At 36.4% G+C, this 21,949-nt stretch overlaps 1 protein-coding gene across 7 annotated transcripts in view; it reads left to right on the top strand.

Annotated features, from left to right (window-relative positions):
- The window catches only part of RANBP17 (RAN binding protein 17), a 306,922-nt gene that overhangs the window by 211,781 nt on the left and 73,192 nt on the right, over window positions 1–21,949 (top strand). For all 7 annotated transcript variants that reach the window (XR_012029812.1, XR_012029813.1, XM_072824186.1 and 4 more), the window contains 3 exons: window positions 500–580; window positions 10,934–10,997; window positions 11,089–11,197. Coding sequence is in view for 5 of the 7 variants with exons in the window: in XM_072824186.1 (XP_072680287.1) it covers window positions 500–580; window positions 10,934–10,997; window positions 11,089–11,197 (254 nt within the window). In the remaining 2 variants the exon portion in view is untranslated. The remainder of the gene's footprint in view (window positions 1–499; window positions 581–10,933; window positions 10,998–11,088; window positions 11,198–21,949) is intronic.

Raw genomic sequence — 21,949 nt, 5'->3', positions numbered from 1 at the left:
CCCGTTGGCAGCCCAGTTTATCTGTGTAACAGACAGTGCTATGTTGCTTGCAGAGAACAAAGCTATACCAATAATTATGATTTTAAGAAGTGAGCATGGGAGCCACAAGTTTGATGGTTCATTTCATGGCGTAATTGTGAACCTCTGTTTGACTACCTTTGTAACTCTTGCTGTCATTACCTAATATGTTTGTTTTGCATACAAACTTGATGTTTCTTTTGTGAAACACTTAGGCAATTTTTTAATTTATAAAACTAAATTTATAGAATTTTTTTCAGAGAACAGTGTTCATTATACATTGATTGGATATAATTTTGATTATGCCATTAGAGAGAATAGGATAGAAAATGATCCAGCGGTATTTAAACCTGTTTTTCAACTTAGTGAGATGTTTCTGATTTAGGTCACCTAACTTAAGTAAATATATGTGTATTTCCATGTTCTCTTTATACAAGCAAACGCCTTACTTACAATTAAAACCATTTTTTTTCATATTTAGTGTTACGAATCTTAAATACTGGGGGAGATGTGAGCCTGTGATTTCAAGGACTCTCCAGTTCCTAAATGACCTTTCTGTTGGATATCCTTTTTACTATATATCTAGTAATATATAGAAACACCCAAACAGGTGCATTCTGTTGGCCAGGTATTTTCCTTGCTCTTAACGTCTGTAATTGGTTTTTTGTTTTGTTTTGTTTTTTGTAATTGTTTTTAATAAAAAATCCTTTCATTTATCCTTATCTGTAAAGTATGTTTTTGAAAGATTTATATTAGCCACCAACTATGAACATTTATTTAGAGTCACAATTGAATTTACATGGATGTATAGATTCCTAACTAGTTAAAGTTATGTTTATATCCATCCAGGTTAATAAACAGGTACATAAGAAAGTATGCAACAGCATCTGTTTTAGTCTGTGATTTTTCTTAATCATCAAGGATTTCTTATTTTAAAAGAAAACATATAACTAATTTGAAGAAGGTCAAAATGTTTTAAAAATATTACCTTCTAAAAATTGAATTCCTAAGAGTAAATACTATAGTTTCACTATTCTTCAATTTAAAAAAGTATTATTTTGATTATTTAAGAGGCACAAAGAAGTAATAGGAAGAAAATTATATGTTTGTTTGCTTTACCACTTCTTGGATTATTGCCACCACCAAATCAACATCTTATTTACTCTAAAATAAGATATCTCATTATGCATTAAATGTTTTGGTTTCTATCTTTAGCAGGTTTTTAAAATCTAAAACCAGAATCATCATTTCTTATTGTATTATAGTTAATACTATTCTCCTGTTTCTACCAATGAGAGAGAAGTGTGTTGATTTTCTTTTATATGTTAGCTATCAAAAATAGAGGAGTTATGAAAAATAAGTGTTGGTTTAGTTAACCACCAAGATTAGCTGATATTTAAATATGAGGACAGCATTCTGAAAATGGGTGGCATTGGATGGAAATCTTTAATATAGGTTTACTGCAGGAATATGTTTGTATTAGTTAAGTTTAAAATTATGTTCCTTGGGAAACCATAAAAGATTTCCAAAGTATTAGACACCCACTTTTGTGCTGGAATTTAATATGCAACTTTTTATTGGAAAATAATCGTCCTTGTCTGGCAAAATCCACCATGCAATATTTCTGTTAGTAGGTATAATGCAATAAAGACAGGGAGGGCTATTTATCACTACAAATTTTGAGGATTTCAGGATTCTTTTTATTATTTTAATATATTTCTTTGATATTAAATCAGAAAAATGATAAATTACACCTGTCCAGGCTGTTTTTCCTTTTTACTGGAAAGTGATGTACAACCCAATTCCAGTGGTCATTTTGGCTTTTTAAGATATGTATTTTTTCTTATTAAAAAAAAAACTCAACCTGTATTTTTTTTAATAATAATGCTGAAATACTCTTTATTTCTAACATATGAAGTGGTTTATAAGTACTTCCTAGTCTTGCAAACTCTGGCCTTTTCACAATGAATTACTTTGAGAGCATATTATCTGGAAAGAAGCCTGTGTTATTTTATAGCACGTATCTATTGTTTAGATTTACCCTATTTTTTAGGTTGGAATTGAAATCTAATATAAAATTAATTCAATTTGTATTCTTTTTGGTATAATTTGCATAACACCTAATTTATTTCAACCCACTATTTAAGATCCTTTTCCTATCACCTTATATCTCTTACATATTCTTTAATTCTAAAATTATAACCTTTTGTTTCAGAAGCTGTTTATTGCTTTTGAACACTTCTTGAAGTTAATAAAAAATCATATTTTCAGAAAACTTATTAGATAAAACTTAAAAGCTATAACATTTAAACCAAGGGATACGAATGATTTCAACTTGGGTACATTGATTTATATTTTCTAACAATTATTTCAGGTTTCCATATTTAGAAATATATATTAGTTCAATTTGATTTCAGTGCTCAGTTATTTGAATTATAAATCATTATGTCCCTTCTAGCTGATCAGTCATGAAATATCTTTGAATTCATTTACATAATGGAATATGTGAGTGGTATGTCTATTTCAGAGCAGTTGCTGGTTACTTAATGCATGTTTTGTTGTTTCCAATCGATTTCTTTATTATAATGTGTTTTTAAATCCTGATTTTAAAGCATACATTATATCTATGTTAAAAATAAGATGGTACTCTTCAGCAGTAGAAACAACCATGCAAGATAAAAATCATTACCAGCTGGCCTCTATTAATGGCAGTCTGTTTACATATTAATATTCAAAATATTTGTATTTAAAATATTAGTAAGGAATAACTGAAAAACATCTTACTACAAAGTTTTTAAATGTTCCTGATTACTTTCTATTGCACGTCCTAAGATAATTCTCATTTAGTTTTTTCCATTTTTATCTTCTTCAGAGTGAATCCTACTCACTATTTTTTTTTGGTTCTCAAAACCAGTCTATGAACTTTGGTGTTCTTGTATCTGACCACTTGTTTGGAAATTGAAATCACAAAAGATGTTCTTTTTAAGAAATGCTAAAAAGACTCATGTTTACTTGCCTTTAAAGTAGTATTCTGGGATCCCTGGGTGGCTCAGCAGTTTGGCGCCTGCCTTTGGCCCAGGGCATGATCCTGGTGACCCGGGATCGAGTCCCACATCAGGCTCCCTGCATGGAGTCTGCTTCTCCCTCTGCCTGTGTCTCTGCGTCTGTCTCTGTGTGTCTCTCATGAGTAAGTAAATAAAAATATTTTAAAAAAAATAAAGATAAAAAAATAGTATTCTCGGGGATCCCTGGGTGGCGCAGCGGTTTAGCGCCTGCCTTTGGCCCAGGGCGCGATCCTGGAGACTCGGGATCGAATCCCACATTGGGCTCCCGGTGCATGGAGCCTGCTTCTCCCTCTGCCTGTGTCTCTGCCTCTCTCGCTCTCTCTGTGTGACTATCATAAATAAATAAAAATTAAAAAAAAAAATAGTATTCTCAAACCTTAGTGATGGTGAGAATCAGTAGAGTACTTGTTAGAACACAAATTGCTAGACCTCACCCCCAGAGTTTATGTTTTAGGAGGTGTTAGACGGAGGTGTGAGAATTTGCATTTTCAGCAAGTTTCTGGGGATGCTGGTGACTTAGGAGCTCTACTGTGAGAACTTGTGCTTTTTAAGATAGTTGGAAGATAGGACTAGATGTCCCAAATAAGAAGATTGGGTACCTCTGTATAAGACTTTGTCTTCACTAGGGGAGGGCAGACTTGACATTTTTAGAGCTAACCTAGTTCCTTTAAGTGTGTGTGAGGAAGCCATTACATTAAATCCTTGGATTTTAACTGGAGAGGCTGTTGCATTTTATTTTACCCCATGGTTTGAAGCTTTCCAAGTTGGTACTGTAATTTTAAAATCCAGTGGCCTGGGACGCGTGGGTGGCTCAGCAGTTGAGCGTCTGCCTTTGGCTCAGGGCATGATCCTGGTCCAGGATCGAGTCCCACGTCAGGCTCCCTGCATGGAGCCTGCTTCTCCCTCTGTCTATGTCTCTGCTTCTCTCTCTTTATCTCTCATGAATAAATAAATAAAATCTTTAAAATAAATAAACAAAATAAAATCCAGTGGCCTTTTTGAGGGAAAGTTTGTTTTCCCATAAGATTCAGTTCATGGGGGTATATATAATACACTTAGCAGATACCTCTGAGTAACTTTTTAATCAACTCCACATCCAGGTTTAATATTTGTGGACGCTTTTCCCCTCTTTCAAATACGTTCCAGTCATAAATCCTATTTTCTGTCTAACTGGGAAAGAGATGAGATTGTTCCAGTAATAGAACAAGGAAGCTTCTGGAGGAACTGGGGAGAGAAGGGTCCTACAAAGCAACCAATTAAACTTGCTTTACATGCTGAGAAAGAGGGAGGGATGTGTTACATTTCATCAAAAAATCTGTTTGATTTAGTAATCATTATTTCAGGTTTTTTTCCCTTGAAAAATAATTGATCAGTATTCCTATTTAATTCATTGTTTACTCAAATTTACAGCAACAACATGTCTCACTTTGGGTTTCAGGTAGATAATAAGGAGAAAGGAAATTTCATTTTCTATTAGGCCCTCTGTTGGTAGTTGCCTTTACTACATCATCTTCAAAGAAAACTCAGAATATCTTTACCACTTAAAAACAGATTCTACACTAATTCATGAATTTATCCAAACTCGTTTTACACTGTTGCTACCATTAGCTACAGTTCTTAGGATGAATAACTTCTCCATGTTATTGCAAGACTACCTGTATAATTTGCAGGGCCACGTACAAAATGAAAGTGTGGGGTGCCTTGTTCATAAGTTATTAAGCATTTCAAGGAACCTGGCTGACTCAGTCAGTGGAGCATGTGACTCTGGATCTCAGGGTTGTAGTTCAAGCCCTGCATTGGGTTTAGAGATGACTTAAAAATAAAATCTTAAAAAAAAAAAAAAATCAAGACCTCAACAATACAGCATTGAAGCAAACACAGACCCTTCTAGGCATAGAAGAACCCTGTGCAAGTGAATAGCATGTACATCCCATGAAGCTGGCCCAAGTTGTTTGTTAAAGAAATAATTCCAAACATTTGGCTTCACACTAGCCCCCTAAGACTTTGGGACTATTCTCCTTAGTTCCTGTTACACCAGGATTTAGTGAATATAATTCCTACCCACATGTATCAGAAATCTATCAGTGGCTTCTCTCAATTTTTTTCATTTTAAAGCCAGAGATTCTGTTTCCTAATCAGGCTGCTTGATCACCTTGAGGCTTTTCTTTTTCAACCCCAAACCTCTTCCAGTTTCATTGGTCTTTTCTTGTTTGTTTTTTGTTGTTGCTGTTGTTTTAGTGCAATACCCAGAACTGCATCCTTATTTAGATTTAACACTAGAATAAAATAATTTAATTCCATATTCATCCTAACAATTTACTTTCTATTACTGGCCTCTTTCAATTCAGCAGATATTAATTAACATTTGCTAAGTACAGAGCAAAAAGACAAATGAGACACAGACCCTGCCCTCACAGATTTTAAATTCTAACAGGATTGATCCTGATTCCAGACCACCTTTCACAAATTTTTTCTAAGAATTCAAAGTCCATTGTTTTATTAACATAGTTTCTTTTTCTTTTTAAAATTTAACTCAAATAAATTACTAATTTTCTGAACATCTGTGCATTAAAAATAATGTGGATATCTGACATTTTGATATGGTGATTGTGAGAGAGCTCTTTTTATTCAACATCATTTGGACATAGCTTATATACAAACCATTAAGTCTACAAGTAATGTGCAAACCAGACATCCTTACCCTGTCACTGATCTTCCCACCACTGGGGTATGAAACTGGAAGGAGGTGGGGGTCAGGAAAGAGTCGAGGCTGAGACATGAAACAAAGGTGTAGAATGAAATAAGAGTGAAGATGGAAGTACAATTGGGTATGTGTGTTACAGGAAATACTTAGTAACAAACAGTAGTAATTCTGCTTTTGTGAAACAGTATTAAAATGTATTGCTTTATTTCAGTGAATACCACCATCTCCAGATGGTTTTGAGAATGTTAAATAAAACTAGTTTCAGCATATATCCCTCAGGCATACTTCTATTAACATTTCTCATCAAAAGAAATGTTGATTTATTTACTTGTTTTCTGTCTCTATTATCCATGGAAAAGTCATCTCATAATTTATCTGCTCCATTTGTTTTTATACTAGAATCAAGTATGAGAATCCTCTCTGCTCCTTTTCTGTAACCCATTCATTCAAACCTTCACTCAGTTCTTTAGATTTCTGCTTCAGAAGATTACCTTCCTCAAGTATTATTGTGATCTGATCATTTCTCTTCCCAAAAGCCCAGAATCGCTTCCACTTGCTTCTTGGGTCAAAGTAAAATTATTGATTAGAACTTGAGTTCTGTAACAATACTTGACTTCTTGAGTTCTCATAACTAATTTCCTGATCCACCACTCAACCACAATTTGTACTTTATGCTCAGGCCAAGGAAATTTATTTTACCTTCCTTCTTGACACCCTTCATTACCTTTCACTGAATCACCACATACACTTTTCTTTTCATTTGACCCATTGCAACTCAGTTAGATCTCTTTTAAATTTTCAGGTCTTGCTAAAGACTTAGTGAAGCTGTACTGAAATAGTTATGATCCTTTGTCATTGTATTTACTGAAAGAACATGAACAAGTCATTTAATTTCTCTGAGTCTCAGTTACTTCATCTGTAGAAAGGGAATATTATCTACCTCTGGAATTTTGTAAGGATTAAATAAAATAGTAACTATGTAAAAATATATCTCTGCACAGGAACCATGCTAATATTCTGTCTTGTTCTAATTTTAGTGTATGTGCCATCGAAGCAAGCACTGTAACAATACATCTGAGTTATCTAATAAAATAAGGCACCTGGTACTACAGACCCTATCACCTAGTAGGTGCTCAATGAATATTCATTTCTTTCATTTTCATTCCTATCATCTTTATTTTTCTTAATGCTCCTGAACGCCTAGTTCTTACCTATATATCTGAGAATGAATATCGTATAGCTTAGTATTGGCTAGTCCTCTCTGCTATTAATTGTAAGTTATTAGAGATTAGGAGTCTTTTTTTCTCTCTTGTTTCAAAATTTCACATAGTGTGCATTTGAATTAATGTTACCCCTTTTGTTAATTGACAAAGCCTTAACTCCTGTTCCTTTTAAGTAATCATTAGCATTCCTTAAGATGCTTCATTTTTGTTAGACATATTTGGATTTTTTTAGGCTAGTAGGGTTTATGAACATAATCTCATTTTTGAAATAACAAAACTAATATTTCAGTAATTATACTTTGTGCCTATCACCTACCTGTAATAATTTCTTACATGTCATTTTCTTATCTCTGATCTTTCTCCTATTATCAGGATCTAATTCTGTCTGCAAAAAAACTATTTGTAAACATGTATGGCTTTTAAATAATTGCCTATATCAGTGTATCATCTACTCTCTGGTACTTAGTGAAGATCATATGCCTAATAGACTGCTCCTTTGATTCTAAAACAGAAATTGCTTTACATTTTATAAATGTAAATAAGATATGTAAATACCACAGTTGATATTTTAAAACACCTTTTCTTTCTTAGCACATAAAGTAATGATTTTTTTATAACCAGTGACATTTTAGGTTTGATGAAATGTTGATACTCAGTAAAGGCTAGATACCATGAATTGAAGTCATAGTTGGTACTGCTACGCCCATCAGCTAAAGTGTGTAGTACTCCTGTCACTGAAAAAAAACAATTCATTCCCAATCTGGTTTTCCTCTTCTTCAAAGGTACAGATTTTCAAAATTTTCAACCATCTGTAAGATACACCCATTTGTCTTGACTTTTTCTTTCCTTTCTTCATTTGTCATGTTAGCTATCAGGAAAACATTGTTCACCCTCCTCAGTGTTTTCATAACTACATGGATACCAACAGGAAATTCCCTAGGAATTTTGTTTAGTGTGTTAACATCAGCCAGGCTATGGAGTTTGCTCTGTCCTGAATGTGAGGAAAGCTCATTATTTAATTGGTGCCACCTAAAAGAACAGTTTTCCCGTTTTTGTTTTTGTTTTTTTTTTCTGGGACCTAGTTCTAGTTTCTGTAGTGTCTCAAAAAATTAGTGATCTCTTCAAAATTCCCAGCCTTTTTAAAACCAGATGGGTATGCCATGACCAAGTGAAAAGAGCTTATAGTTTCGAGTCAGACCTGGGTCTGAATTTTAACCCTATCATTTACATGTTCCATGTGTGACTTTTACTAAATTCTTACCACTCTAGACTCCTGCTACTGATGCTATTACTGTTGGCCACCATTACTGTGTTCACTGTTAGGAGCTGTTCTGGACAGGCCTCCGAAATCTAACGTAGTAGTGTCACACAACTAAAATGCTCCCGCCCAACAAAAATGCTCTCTCATGCATCTTATGAGAGAACCCTAGTCTCTTAGAGAAGAACAAGATGAAAGTAAAAAGATCATAAAGATGATGTATCCATTTGCCTTTTTAAAAAAACATTACAGATTCTCTTAAGGACCATAATAGCTTTGAGTTTAATTCCTATAAGGGAATATAAATAATCAGATGAATTCTCATTTTTTTCTTTATTGAAAGAAGTAAAAAATTATTCTTAATCAGTTTTTTGCTTTAGAATATAATTAAAAGGCACTGAGACTGGCCTTGATACAAAGTGCACAGATGCAGTTCTACAGAAAATGTGTCTTTGGCAGATGAGACTCTTCCTGTGAATGTTCTGTTTATTGCTACCATAAATATTCTATTGTCAAAACATGACTTGCTGTTTATTAGTAGCACTGACAGGAAGGTTCCTATTAATGGCAGCATTCTTATTACCCATAGACCCTGTCACTTTTAACTTTGCAATTCCAAGAGAATTGTATTTGGTAATTACTTAAGATATTTCTTAGTTTATTGATCCCCGCCCCTGTTTAACTGAGTGAAGTTTGAATGGCAGTTCTTCTGCTCGGTGATTTATACTGGGGAAAAATCATCAAATCTCATCTTTGTACACAAGGAAAGACCTCCTGCCTCTCCGCCCTAATCTTGTTCCTCTTCAGCCTGCCAGAAAAACACAGCGCACTGAGAACCCACTGGTGTCAGTGCACTGAAGAAAATGCACAGGTGTGGCCCCTGCCCTTAGAAAGGTTTACAGTCTTAATATGAAAGTGAATGTGCTTAAAATGCAACTGAAATGGTTGCTTTAGAGGCAGAGGGATTTGAATCCGAATTATACTGTTTGTCTTTTGGAAAATTTCACTTGATTTTTTTGGATTTGTTCCCTAATCAGAAAAACAGAAGTGATCCTGCCCATCTCCTGGGATTGTGAGAATTAACCCTGCAAGTAGCAAACATTCTGTACGTGTTATTTCTCTGCATCTTCGCATCTTCCTCCTGGACTTATAATTGGCGAAGACGTTTGCCTTATCTGATCCTCACAATGATCCTGTAAGATGGTTTGGGTATCACCCTCATTTGTTAGAGGGGGAAACTAAGGCCCAGAGGGGCTGAGTAGAGTACTCAGACTCAGAGCTGAGTGGATGGTGTAGTCAAGCCAAAAGCTCAGCTCTTCTGACTTGTGTTCAATGCTTTTTCTGCTCTTTTACACCCATGCCTGAGTGACTAAGTAAGAAAAGAGGGCGTCTATATACTAGTCTTAGAAATTCATCAACCCATCTTTGATGGCAGCATTCACCAGAAATTATTTAGGCCTTGCGACAGTGTTTATGATTTCTCAACTTTATTCTCATTCTGAGATGAGCTATTGAGGTGGTAATGTGGTACAGTAGAGACAACGCAGCCTCAGTTCAGATCTCAAGCAGTATCAGGTCCTAACTGCATGATCTTGGACAAGTAACTGCATTTCTCTGAACTTCGATTTTCATTCATGAGAGAGAGAGAGAGAGAGACAAAGGCAGAGGGAGAAGCAGACCCCATGCAGGGAGCCGGATGCAGGACCCGACCCTGGGTCAACAGGATCATGCCCTGGGCCGAAGGTGGCGCTAAACTGCTGAGCCACCCGGGCTGCCCAGTGAACTTCGATTTTCTTATCTATGGATTAGAAATAAGAAATTGTATTTAACAGTATAATTGTGAAGATTAGGCAAATGAACAAATGCAAAATGGCTCACACCTGGTAGGTACTTGAGAAATGTTAGGTTATTTAAACCTGTCCTCCAACACTTGATGACATGCAGTTGGCTACATCTTTCTTTTTTTTTTTTTTTAATTTTTATTTATTTATGATAGTCACATAGAGAGAGAGAGAGAGAGAGAGAGAGAGGCAGAGACATAGGCAGAGGGAGAAGCAGGCTCCATACACCGGGAGCCCGACGTGGGATTCGATCCCGGGTCTCCAGGATCGCGCCCTGGGCCAAAGGCAGGCGCTAAACCGCTGCACCACCCAGGGATCCCTGGCTACATCTTTCTAATTATATTCTGATCTTCTTCATCTAAAGCAGAATTTCCTTAGATTTCTACTCAGTGGGCCCATTGTTTCTTAGAATTGAATAATTTTCTCTTTCTGGATAGTCTATTATGGGTCTTTTATAATTATTTTTTATGAAGTAATATTAAGTGAAAAGAAGTTTTCAAGTTATATCCAAAAATGTAAAAAGGGTCAGTTTTAATTTTCTACCATCAAGGCTTTAATAGTAAAGAAGTTTTTGTCTTAATTATAAAATTCATTTTTCCTTTCCATAACTAGAATATGTATAAGATAGGAAAAGTAATTGCACTGGTTAATAATGGATTATCATTCTTAACACAATGAAAGATATTTCTGTAGGAATACTCTTTAGAAATAATATTGATTCTTCATAAATAGAAATTGATACTGTTAGAGTTCAGTGTTATTTTGTGACTTATTATCTGTTGATAAGACCATTATATTTCCCCAGATTCCTTAACTTATATTACCTATATCCTTTTAAAAAAACTAGTGAAGATAGATGCTGTGAAATTTATGCTAAAAAACCACACGGTAAGTCTTACTTCCTTTAATTCGTAACTAGAATTTTCTGCGTAGTTTAGGTAAAGCATTAGTAACTTCGGATGCTCTTTGCTTTCTTTAGAGTGAACACTTCCCCTTCCTTGGAATCAGTGACAGTTATAGCCTCAGCGACTTCAGGTGCCGCACCACCTTCTACACCGCCCTCACTCGCCTTCTGATGGTAGATCTAGGTAAGGTTAAGAATTTATGCTTGATTAATAAGGGCTCAGCAATATACTTGTGCAGTTAAAGGAGCAGAATACTAGTGAGCACCACACTTAAGTGACTAGAATTTGTCAGCTTTGACAGTTTTCAACAGCCTTCTATGATTTGAGCATCAGATCCAAAAGACAAATCTTTGTATTTAAAGTGATATTTTTCACTTCAAATAGAACCTACATTAATTCTTTACCTCAGGATTTATTTTCTTTGTATCCTTGACCCATTAATTTTACTGCTATGAATCTAAGAGTAGTCCTAAATGCAGAAAAGCTTTACACACAAAAATTTTCTTTGTAATGACATTTAACCTAAAGAAAAAATGGAAACGATGTAAATATCGAGCAGTAGGGAATTGTAAAATTATAGCACATCTACTTGATGGAATAGCCTGTAGTCATTAAAATTGGGATTTGAAAACAATGCAATACATGGCATTTATTAATATTAAGTGAAAAAGCTAGGTGTTAAACTGTGCAAATGATATGAGCATGCCTGGGGTGTGGGTGGGGAATGCATCCAAAAGAGACTTAAATGAAATTCTTTAAAAATGGTAAATGTTATTTTGTGGTAGTGAAGTATAGGTAACTTTTTCTTATTTTGATTATTTGAAATTTTCTTTAAGGTATTACTCTATAATGGGAAAAAATAGAACTTTTAAAAAATTTTTTTTCACTGAAAAGCTGAAGTTAGCTAGACCTATCCACAGATAGACAGTACCTGAGGATGGGCACTTAAGTCTCTTTGTGGTGACCATGTTACTCCAGGTTCCCATTTTCCCCCCATGTTTGAATACTGCAGGTTAAATTAATCAGTTTATAGACACAAGAAAGAGTTCAATCAATGACAATATCATCGTTAGAGAATATATATAATACTGATGATACTTTTTTTCATCCTTTCTCTTGCAATGTATTGATTGATCCATCAACTTAAATATGAATTTTTAAAAACATGATCATCCAAAAGGAAAAAGGATAATTTTCTTTTGCCCATAAAAGACATTCCTCCTTGTAGTAAAAAGGTGACTAAACCGCCCTCTGCTCCACATCTGTATTATTTTCATGCATTTCAACAGAATAAATTACCAAAGAGACAAACAGCCAAAAGTTGAGAGAAATACATCTAGAATGACTAAGGAGCTTGGTGGGATTGATTTCTAAAGAAAGATTAAAAGAGCCGTGTATGTATAACTTGGCTAAGTGACAACGAGGGCTTGAGGCAAAGAGAACTGTCTATAAATATTTGAAGAGTGTAAACCAGGCATGCAAAACCCAATCATCTGCTACCTTAGGCAAGTGGGAGATCTGAGTGACAGCTCTGCATACTGCACACTGGCCTGTATTACCTCTTGGCTGCTGCACTAGAGGGAAGAGGAGCAGCCCAACTCTGTCATTCCTCAGTCATCATTTAGAGAACACGCTGTGCTGTGAGCTCTAGGGGCAGGACAGAAACCAGCCAGGCATACAGGCCCCTGCCCTCAAGGAGCTTGCCCTCTTGCTTTCCTCCCAATTGTCCAAGCATTAACGAAGACCCTTGTCTAGACTGAATTTCTTTTGGAAAGCCATAAAAATGCTCTTTTAATGACCCTGCCAGACAGTGAAAGGAATGGGGCAACCAAAATCATAGAGAACTGGATGGAGGAGATTTCCTAGAATTAGGTTCATGTCACACACATTTTCAGGACCTGGAAATGGAGTAGCTCAAGCTCCACTCTCATATAGTCATCATAGACAAAAGAACCTTCCATAAATCCATGGTAGCTTCAACAACAAGACAGCGCTACCAGTATTCACCACACTCTTGCACTTATCCTTGTGATGTTAATTGAGTCATGATAATGCCCAGAAAGACCCTGCATTACATGCTGCCACTTTGAAGACTACTTTTATTTAGTATTGCTTATTGTAAGCTGTAAGGTATGAGAAGCTGAAATAAAATACATAAATTTGAATAACTGGAAAGGGATCTTATTAGGTTTCTCAGAGTTAGATTCCTTTGAATTACTTAACCCATAACAGTATAAAGTATAAATTGATATTTTTTTAGTTCATAGTTTTTTTAAAAAAAAGGTAAATATCTGGTGTGTTGGAAATACATTTTGGATACCTTGGGAGAAATAGAAACTGACTTTGTGGAAGTGCTTCTATTCCTTGTTAAGAACCAGAGTTTCTCTTCTTCTCAAAATTCATTGAGCTCCTTCAGGGCATGGACTTTGCCTTTTTCATGCTTTCTAGCACCGATCTCCCAATTGCTACCCTGTAGGTGCCCAGTAAATATTTAGTGAATGAATGATACATAAGTACACTATAACCAGGATGCCATCATCATGGTTTCTGTAATCATCAATTCCTGCCAGGTACTTTCTGCGAGTAGCTTTGATCATTGGCCTCTCCAAGACAAAACAAATCGAGTGGCTGACTACTTTCACAAGTGATCAGCTATAGTTGGCCACTCTTGGGCTCGATTAGTCGCTTGTTGCTCTCTGTTCAAAGTGTTATTACTTTACAGATGATCATTTGTTGAGTGTTGCTGAACACAGTTTTATTATTTGAAGCCTTGTCTCACAAACTAGGTTGACTGGAACATTGCTGCCAGAGTTCCTGTGTGTGTGGCTTTCTAGTTTTCTATTGTGTATTCACTGTTATGAAAACAAAAGAAAAAGAGATGGTGCTGTTGTCAAAAGAAGCACAGATCCATGCATTAAATGAAAGAAGTGAAAATATTAGGTAATGAGAATTCTTCTCAAATTAAACAAAAAAAAATTAGGAAAAAACTTTTTATATCACTGACTTTTTTTTTTTTTTTTTTTTTTTTGTAAGAATCAAATAGAAGAAACACCTCACCAACCTGGTTGCAAAGCATGGGTTATAATTCTTGGACTGAAATGTAAAGCATATTCTAATTGAATCTAACAAACTAAACTGAGTATGTTGTTTATGAGCCACATGCACATTTTGGAATGATTAGAAAAGGGGTGTCACATTGATTGGTGTTTACTTTGAAATGCATTTTGGTTTCTATTCAATAATTTGTACTTTGAATGAATTTAATTAGATGCTATATGCTCCAGGTTGTATTTCAGATGAAAATGGGGTTTTTTTTGGCAATAAACAGTTGTACCATTTTATCAAATTGCTCCTTGGCTACACTAGACAAAATGCTCACTTGTATATAGAACAGAATTGAAAGCATTTCATCATCAGAATGATGATATTTAATGTTGGTAATGTATTTCTGTATCCTAGGAAATTATAAAAATTAATGCAAAAACTCCCTTCACAAGATAACATACATACAGAAGAAGATGGGTGACTGTCCATATGTGCATGCATGTTAGCCCTTCCAAGAATCACTTAAAGTTCCCTAGGTTATTTTTAAATTAACTTTGTCAATCTAATAAACTAAAGGAAAGATAATATTACCCAAGCCAGTAAATGGAGAACCTCAAGGGAGCTGTTCAGTGTAAAATACTTGAATAAATAAAACCTTCTATTTTTTTTTAAACCTTTTATTTTGTTTAATTTGAATAGAGGTGAATTCAGTTGACAAATATTGGAGAAGGGAAGTGTGGAAAAGAACGACAACAAGGCTCTTTGTTTTGTGGAGAACTAAATATTACTCATTGCAAATTAAGCTTTTACCAACCACAAACTTAGAATTACTCAGCGTCATTAAAATTGGTTTTCCTTGGTGTCACTAACAGTTGCTTTTCCTCGGCCTTTTTATGATTGTACCCTATCTTGAACTACTGAGAGCATGTTGATAGGATCTGAGTGAGCATTACTTTCCTCAGACCCTCAAACTCTAAGAAAAAGTCATATCTTTTAATGATCAAGGGAATGCTAGTATTAAAATGTTACTAATAGACATTAAGAGATATTTTCTCCTTAGGGAGAAGCATGCTATAGTATTCATCTACGTTTGTGGCTTTTAATAGATAATTGACACTTGAAGATATCTCTCACTTAAATTTGAGAAGTTTTAAATAAAAAGTAAATGACTTGAATAAAAAGGGAAGAGTATTCTAGAAATAGCTCCTAATGATAAAAGTAAAAATACACAGAGAAAGGAAACTTTCCTTTTCTTTAATAATAAACTAACATTTGTTTATAAATTTATAGTCTGCAAACCACTCTCACATACATTGTCCTATTTGATCCTCACAACAGCCCATGTGAAATAGCTATTATTGCATTGTTTATCTGTTAAAAAGGTGAGATTCAGAGAGACTAAATGACTTGCGCAAGGTCACATTACCTCTAGTCCTATGACCACACATTTTCATTCACTTCTGCTACACTGACTTCACCTTTCATATTCTCAATCAATTAGGAAAAGTAACTTTTTTCTTTGTCATTTTTATTTGAACTGTTTGGACTGAATGATTGATTTGAGGCTTGAGGGCAGTGAGAAGGGAGAAGGAATTACTTTCCAAGCTTCTATCAAGTAAACAGATAGATTCATGTTTATTATTTGCTCTATATAGGTGTATTATGGTTTTTCTGGTCAATGAAAATCAAAATGTAGTTTTTAAAATTGGTCCTCATGTCTTAATAATTGGCCAAAGCGTATGTATTCTCATGGATAAAAAGAACACAGAGGTAGATGTCCCAGAAGGGTTTAGCAAGTGTGAAGCTTGATCAGAAATAACTAATGTTCTGATAGATAAGAAGGATGTATCAGTATATCACCTGTGTCCATGACTTGGCAGAGACTATCTAGAAAATAGTCATGGGCGGGGGGGGGGGCAGGGGAACTGGGCAGTAAGGGGTAAAGAAGCAGCTGGAAATACTTAGAATCTGTAATGAGATAATTAAGACTAATTAGCCGGCCCTGTAGGCAGAAAGCAGCCCATTAAGTCCAGATCCAGTTTTAATAACTTACCTGGTTTTGAGGGTAGAGAGTCCAGAGCACCCCAGGGAATGAGATGCTTCAGGGATGAAACTTTTAGGGTAGGTTTCCTAGGAAAGGAATATAAAAGTCTACAATGGGCAGTGTATTTTTCTTCTGAGAACTAAAATAAACATTTTGGTTCCCTAGGGAGAGGAATTAAAGAGATCCTCAATTTTCTCATCTATGGAATGGAGATATCTATCTTAAAGAATTGTTAGGAGCTTTAAATAAGATAAAGATGTGTGAAAAGGCCTGGAACAATTCCTATCACAAAAAAGCACTCAGTGTATATTAATTAATTAAGACACAAATATTTATTGAATGTGCAATCAGGGGCATGACTGACACTAGGCCTCAAAATGAGCTAAGTTCAGTACCTTTATTACTTCAGCACTTGGGCTATTGTTTTCCTCCAGAAGCAGGAGCTGATGACACTTCCTAACAGGTTCTAAAACAGCCTGCCCTACCTGAAGCTGAGTCCTATCACAGCCAGCTACAACTCCTCCTAGGCTATGTAGGGGGAAATTGGAATGAAAACTAAATTCTGGCCCAGGTTAGATGGAGTCAAGCACCTTTCTCAAGACTTTATTCTAATAGAACTTGAGAAGTGCTACTCTAACAAAGCACTGGGGAACTGCAGATGATGCAGGCATAGGCCTGCAAAAGTCACTTGCTCTTTTGATATGACCCATTGGTGCTTGTTTTTTGTTGTTGTTGTTTTTAAAGATTTTATTTATTTATGAGAGAAGACACGGGAGTGGGGTGGGAGAGGCAGAGACATAGGCAGAAGAAGAAGAAGAAAAAAGAAGAAGAAAAAAGAAGAAGAAGAAAAAAGAAGAAGAAGAAAAGAAAGAAGAAGAAGAAGAAGAAGAAGAAGAAGAAGAAGAAGAAGAAGAAGAAGAAGAAGAAGAAGAAAAAGAAGAAGAAGAGAAAGAAAGAAGAAGAAGGAAAAAGGCTCCATGCAGGGAGCCCAATGTGGGACTCCGTCCCTGGTGTCCAGGATCAGGCCCTGGGCTGAAGGCGGCGCTAAACCACTGAGCCACCTGGGCTGCCTGGTGCTTGGTTTTAAGTAGATTATTTTCCTCACTCATCTGCCTCTATATCTCCTTGTTAATTCTCTTAATTCTCTTAATTCTCCATAGTTTGGAACAGAGCTTCATAACATTAGATCTGACCTTTACTAACTATATCAGTTTCCTGTTACTCCCATTACAAATTACTGCAAATTTAATGCCTAAAATAGTACAGATTTATTATTTTACAACTCTGGAGGTCAGAAGTCCATAATGGGTCCAGGGGGGTAAAATCAAGGTGTCAATAGGCAGTGTTCCTTTCTGGGGCTCTGCAGAAGAATCTGTTCCTTTGCCTTTTGCAGCTTAGATGCCACTTGCTTTCCTGGCTCATGGCCTCCTTTCTCCAGCAATATCAGGTCAAGTCCTTATGCTGCCATCTCTATGGTTTTCCCTGTCTTCTTTTCTCTAACACTTTCAAAGACCTTTGTGATTACCCTGGACACATCTGGAGAACCTAGGATAATCTTCTATTTTAAAGACAGTTGATTAGCAACCTCAATTCCCCTTTGTTTATAACCTAATATATTCACAGATTCCAAGGACTAGGACATGGACATCTTTGGGGGGCCATTATTCAGCCTACCATAGTAACTTATCACTAATAACAAACTATTTCACACAATAGTTATATAATAAATCCTCATCACTTATTACCATAATTATTTGTACTATTAGCCGCTCCTTGAGTACTCCTCCAGATCCCCTCTAATCCAGCCTCTATTTGCATTTTAATTTGAGGAAAGGAGAAGTTTTACTCTTCTACATACATTTAAAGGTGGAGAGAATTTTGTTGGTGGTATTTTTTTGTTTTGGTGTTGGGTTTTTTTGAGATTCACATGCCATAAAATTCACCCCGTTAAAGTGCTAGTTCAGTGGTATTTATTATATTCAAAATACCCACAAGGCTGTGCGACCATAACCCTTATCTAATTCCAGAATATTTTTGTTACCTCAAAAAGAAATCCTGTATCTTAAAGTAGTCATTTCTTACTGTCCCCGCCCCCAGCCCCAGGCAATCACTAATCTACCTTCTCTGTCTATGAATTTGCTCATTCTAGCTGTTTCATGTAAATGGCATCATGTGATATGTGGCCTCTGTGTCTATCTTCTTTCACACAAGCATAATGTTTTCAAGACTCAGGCATAGTTTAACATGTCTCGCTACTTCATTCCTTTTTATGGTGACATAATGGACAAAATCTCTAATAGATGTTGTATAGAGTTTATTTGCATGACATAAAAAGAAATGACCAGTTTTCCAGCTTAGATTATACAACATATCACCTTGCAGTAAGAGAGGAACAGTGCTAACTGAAGCATAGACATTTTTGTAGAAATAACCCACCAATGTATCATATTTTCCTAACTTGAACTCAAATGATTGCTGAGAAATTCCTTTCTGCCTACCAGAACCAAGCAAATTGTTCTTCACCTTCTTCTAACTTCATGCAGCTCTAAACTCAAGATTCTGTGACCCTGACTTCAATGCCCACACCTCTGATACCTTCCACCCCATTAGAGACCGGGAGAAAACCATGAGCTGAAAGTAAATAGTGTAATTGGAGATCCTCCTCTACTGACATTTACCAGACCGAGGACATTGAGTAAACCACAGAATCCCTTTGCACCTCCCTGTTCACATGTAAATGAAGGAAAATCACCATACCACTCCATAGGATTGTTGGGACCATTAATGACTTGCAGCAGTACTTAAAACATAGGAACAACCACAAAGGTATCTGTTAAGTAAATCAAGTATTAAACTCATTGCCTTCACATAATAAGCACTCAGGAAATAACTATTGTTATTCCGTTACTACACAACTATTTCTTGGATGCTAGACCCTCTTCTAGTCCCTGGGGATAGAGTCATGATCAAAATGGACAAAGTTCCTTCACCAAGGAGCAGCTTACATTCTAGTAGAGAAGACCATGAATACATATGTGAATATATAGTCTGATCATAGTAAATCCCATAAGAAAACTAAAGTAGATGATGGAAGTAGAAAGTGGGTGGGGGTTGGGAGAGAGTTTTGCAGTAATGTTTTAGGAGGTCAAGGAGGGCATCTCTGAGGATGTAACATTTTAAGTAGGATTGCTGTTCACATTTCTGTATTTCCTCTTTGACTTCTTCCTGCACATTTTGGTGGCTTGTCTTCTGTGCCTTGATTTTCCTATAAGCTTCAAACTTCAGTTGAGGAAGGAGATGAGTCAGGAAGTTTTTTGATCTTTTTGATCTGTAGCTCCATGTATTAAATGAAAGGTTGAACGCTAAAGTCCTGAATTTGTCTTTGTTCTGATGAAATATCCTTACCTATGGAAAGTTTTGCTCCCAAAGGAAGGACATTGGGGGACAACCTGGTGATCACACTTTGTTTGATCACTGTAATTACCTCTCTAGGTCCACATAAACCTCAAAACAACAAAAATGTTAATGGCTATCATTTGTCCAAAATCAGAATGCTAACGAGTAGCAGAGCCAGGGATTCAAGTTTAGAACCTTCAAAGCATACACTCTTTCCTGTGCCCTTACCTGCCTGCAGCGATGGTTACCACTATTCTCATTAGTAATTTCATATTTAGAAGATACTTTATCGGGCAGCCCCGGTGGCGCAGCGGCTTGGCACCGCCTGCAGCCTAGGGTGTGATCCTGGGGACCCGGGATCGAGTCCCACATCGGGCTCCCTGCATGGAGCCTGTTTCTCCCTCTGCCTGTGTCTCTGCCTCTCTCTCTCTCTGTGTGTGTCTATGAATAAATAAATAAAATCTTAAAAAAAAAAAGATACTTTATTTTAGGAGAGTAAGATTACATAGTTTAAATATGTACATATATATCTAAGGATTTGATAGTGTCTACTTCAATTAGCTGTTGTATTATTCATGTCAGATATTAAGAAAATAAGGGATTTTAAAAATTTTCATTCAAATACAGTATTTCCCTAATGCATGCCAGGCACTAATGCCAGGTGCTAACACTGTAATACTAGCAACCACCACTACTATTTATTGAGCATCTTTTTTTTTTTTAAGATTATATTTATTCATGAGAGACACAGAGAGAGAGAAAGAGAGGCAGAGACACAGGCAGAAGGAGAAGCAGGCTCCATGCAGGGAGCCTGACATGGGACTCAATCCTGGGTCTCCAGAATCATGCCCTGAGCTGAAGGCAGGTGCTAAACGCTGAGCCACCCAGGCTGCCCTATTGAGCATCTTCTATTTTTCATGTGTTATAACACTTAACATTCACAAAGATAGATATTTTTATCGTTATTTGTAGATGAGAAAACTGAGACTCGGGGTAATTAGTGAATATCCAAAGTTAAACAGTAAGTGGTGGAGCCAGACATTGGGTCTGTTTATTGATGAGCCTTACCTGCCTACATCATTCTCCTTCATTGAGAAATGCAAAGATGTACAGTCTTAGCTCTTCAGAAGCAAAGCCAAAGATACCATCAGTGTAAGGTGACAGATCTAATAATTTACATACACAGGTTATAAATTTTATCTCATTTAATCCCCATAGTAACTCCTCATCAAATGGTGATAGTGGTGGAATGATGTTAGGCAGTATTATTAATGTTATTAGCTATATGCCTAAATATCTGTAAATTCGAGGCAGCCTGATCAGTGTTACCTATCATCAAGAATAGACAAAATGCTGTGGGAACCCACAGCGGGAAGGGGGAATGCTTACAGTGGGGCTTTAGAGAGTACTTGCTGGCGAGTTTAGCTCAGACTGGGAGAGCTGCTGTTTCACCTGGGCTTGGAACTCTGGAAATGAACAAGGGGTAGTGGAAGGGGATATGGCGGCGGGGGGGGGGGGGGGGGGGGGTAACCGGATGACAGACACTGAGGGGGGCACTTGATGGGATGAGCACTGGGTGTTATACTATATATTGGCAAATTGAACTCCAATAATAAATATATATATAAATAAATAAAGTGAGAGACTAATTTTAAACAAACAAAAAAGACTTTCTGTAAAGGTCTCTAACATTATCACCAGTGGACAGAGGATGTAACTAAAAGGAATAGCTTGGTTGCATAACCAATTGACAGAGCAGGGATTATAATTTGATCTGCCTTCCCTTTCACCTTCCCCTTCCCTTAAGAGATCTAACCCTTGTTTAGAACAGCATACCAGGAGAGATTCATTGGCCTTTTGATATTTTTGTGAACAAAGCTAAGTCCCTGATTCCTTTGGACTCTGGAAACAAAGTGCATAAGGTTAAAGGGGAAAGAGAAGTAATAGAAGATCAGGGTTAGCCACATCAGCCACCCCTTAACAGTCTGAAGACGTGATTGTGCCACTGACCTGTATTATGTGACCTTGGACCTCAGTTTACTTATCTGTAGAATGATGTATAGACCAGTGTTTCTCAAATATTTGCATGCATCTGAATCACCAAGAGGGCTTCTTAAAACAAATTTCTGGACCCCCACCCTCAGAGTGTCTAATTCAGTAGCCCTGGGATGGAATTTACAACTGATAAGTTCCCAAGTGATGCTGATGCTGCTATGTCAAGGACCAAACTTAAGAACCACTGACTCTTCTCTGACATCTTGTTTCCTCTCGAATGCTCTACTTAAAAACTGATAGCATGGAAATCAAGAGGTCTGGACCATATAGTTTTACTTCCTAAGTATGCTGCCTTGAGTAAGTCACTTAACCTTTCTCTGCCTGTTTCTTGATCAGTAGAGTGGGGGGCTCACAATTCCCTGTGGCATAGGATGAAGGAGAGAATCAGCTCTCAT

Source organism: Canis lupus, chromosome 4 (genome assembly GCF_048164855.1).
Source record: "Canis lupus baileyi chromosome 4, mCanLup2.hap1, whole genome shotgun sequence".
Taxonomy (NCBI): domain Eukaryota; kingdom Metazoa; phylum Chordata; class Mammalia; order Carnivora; family Canidae; genus Canis; species Canis lupus.
This window is presented reverse-complemented; position numbering and strand designations above follow the sequence as displayed.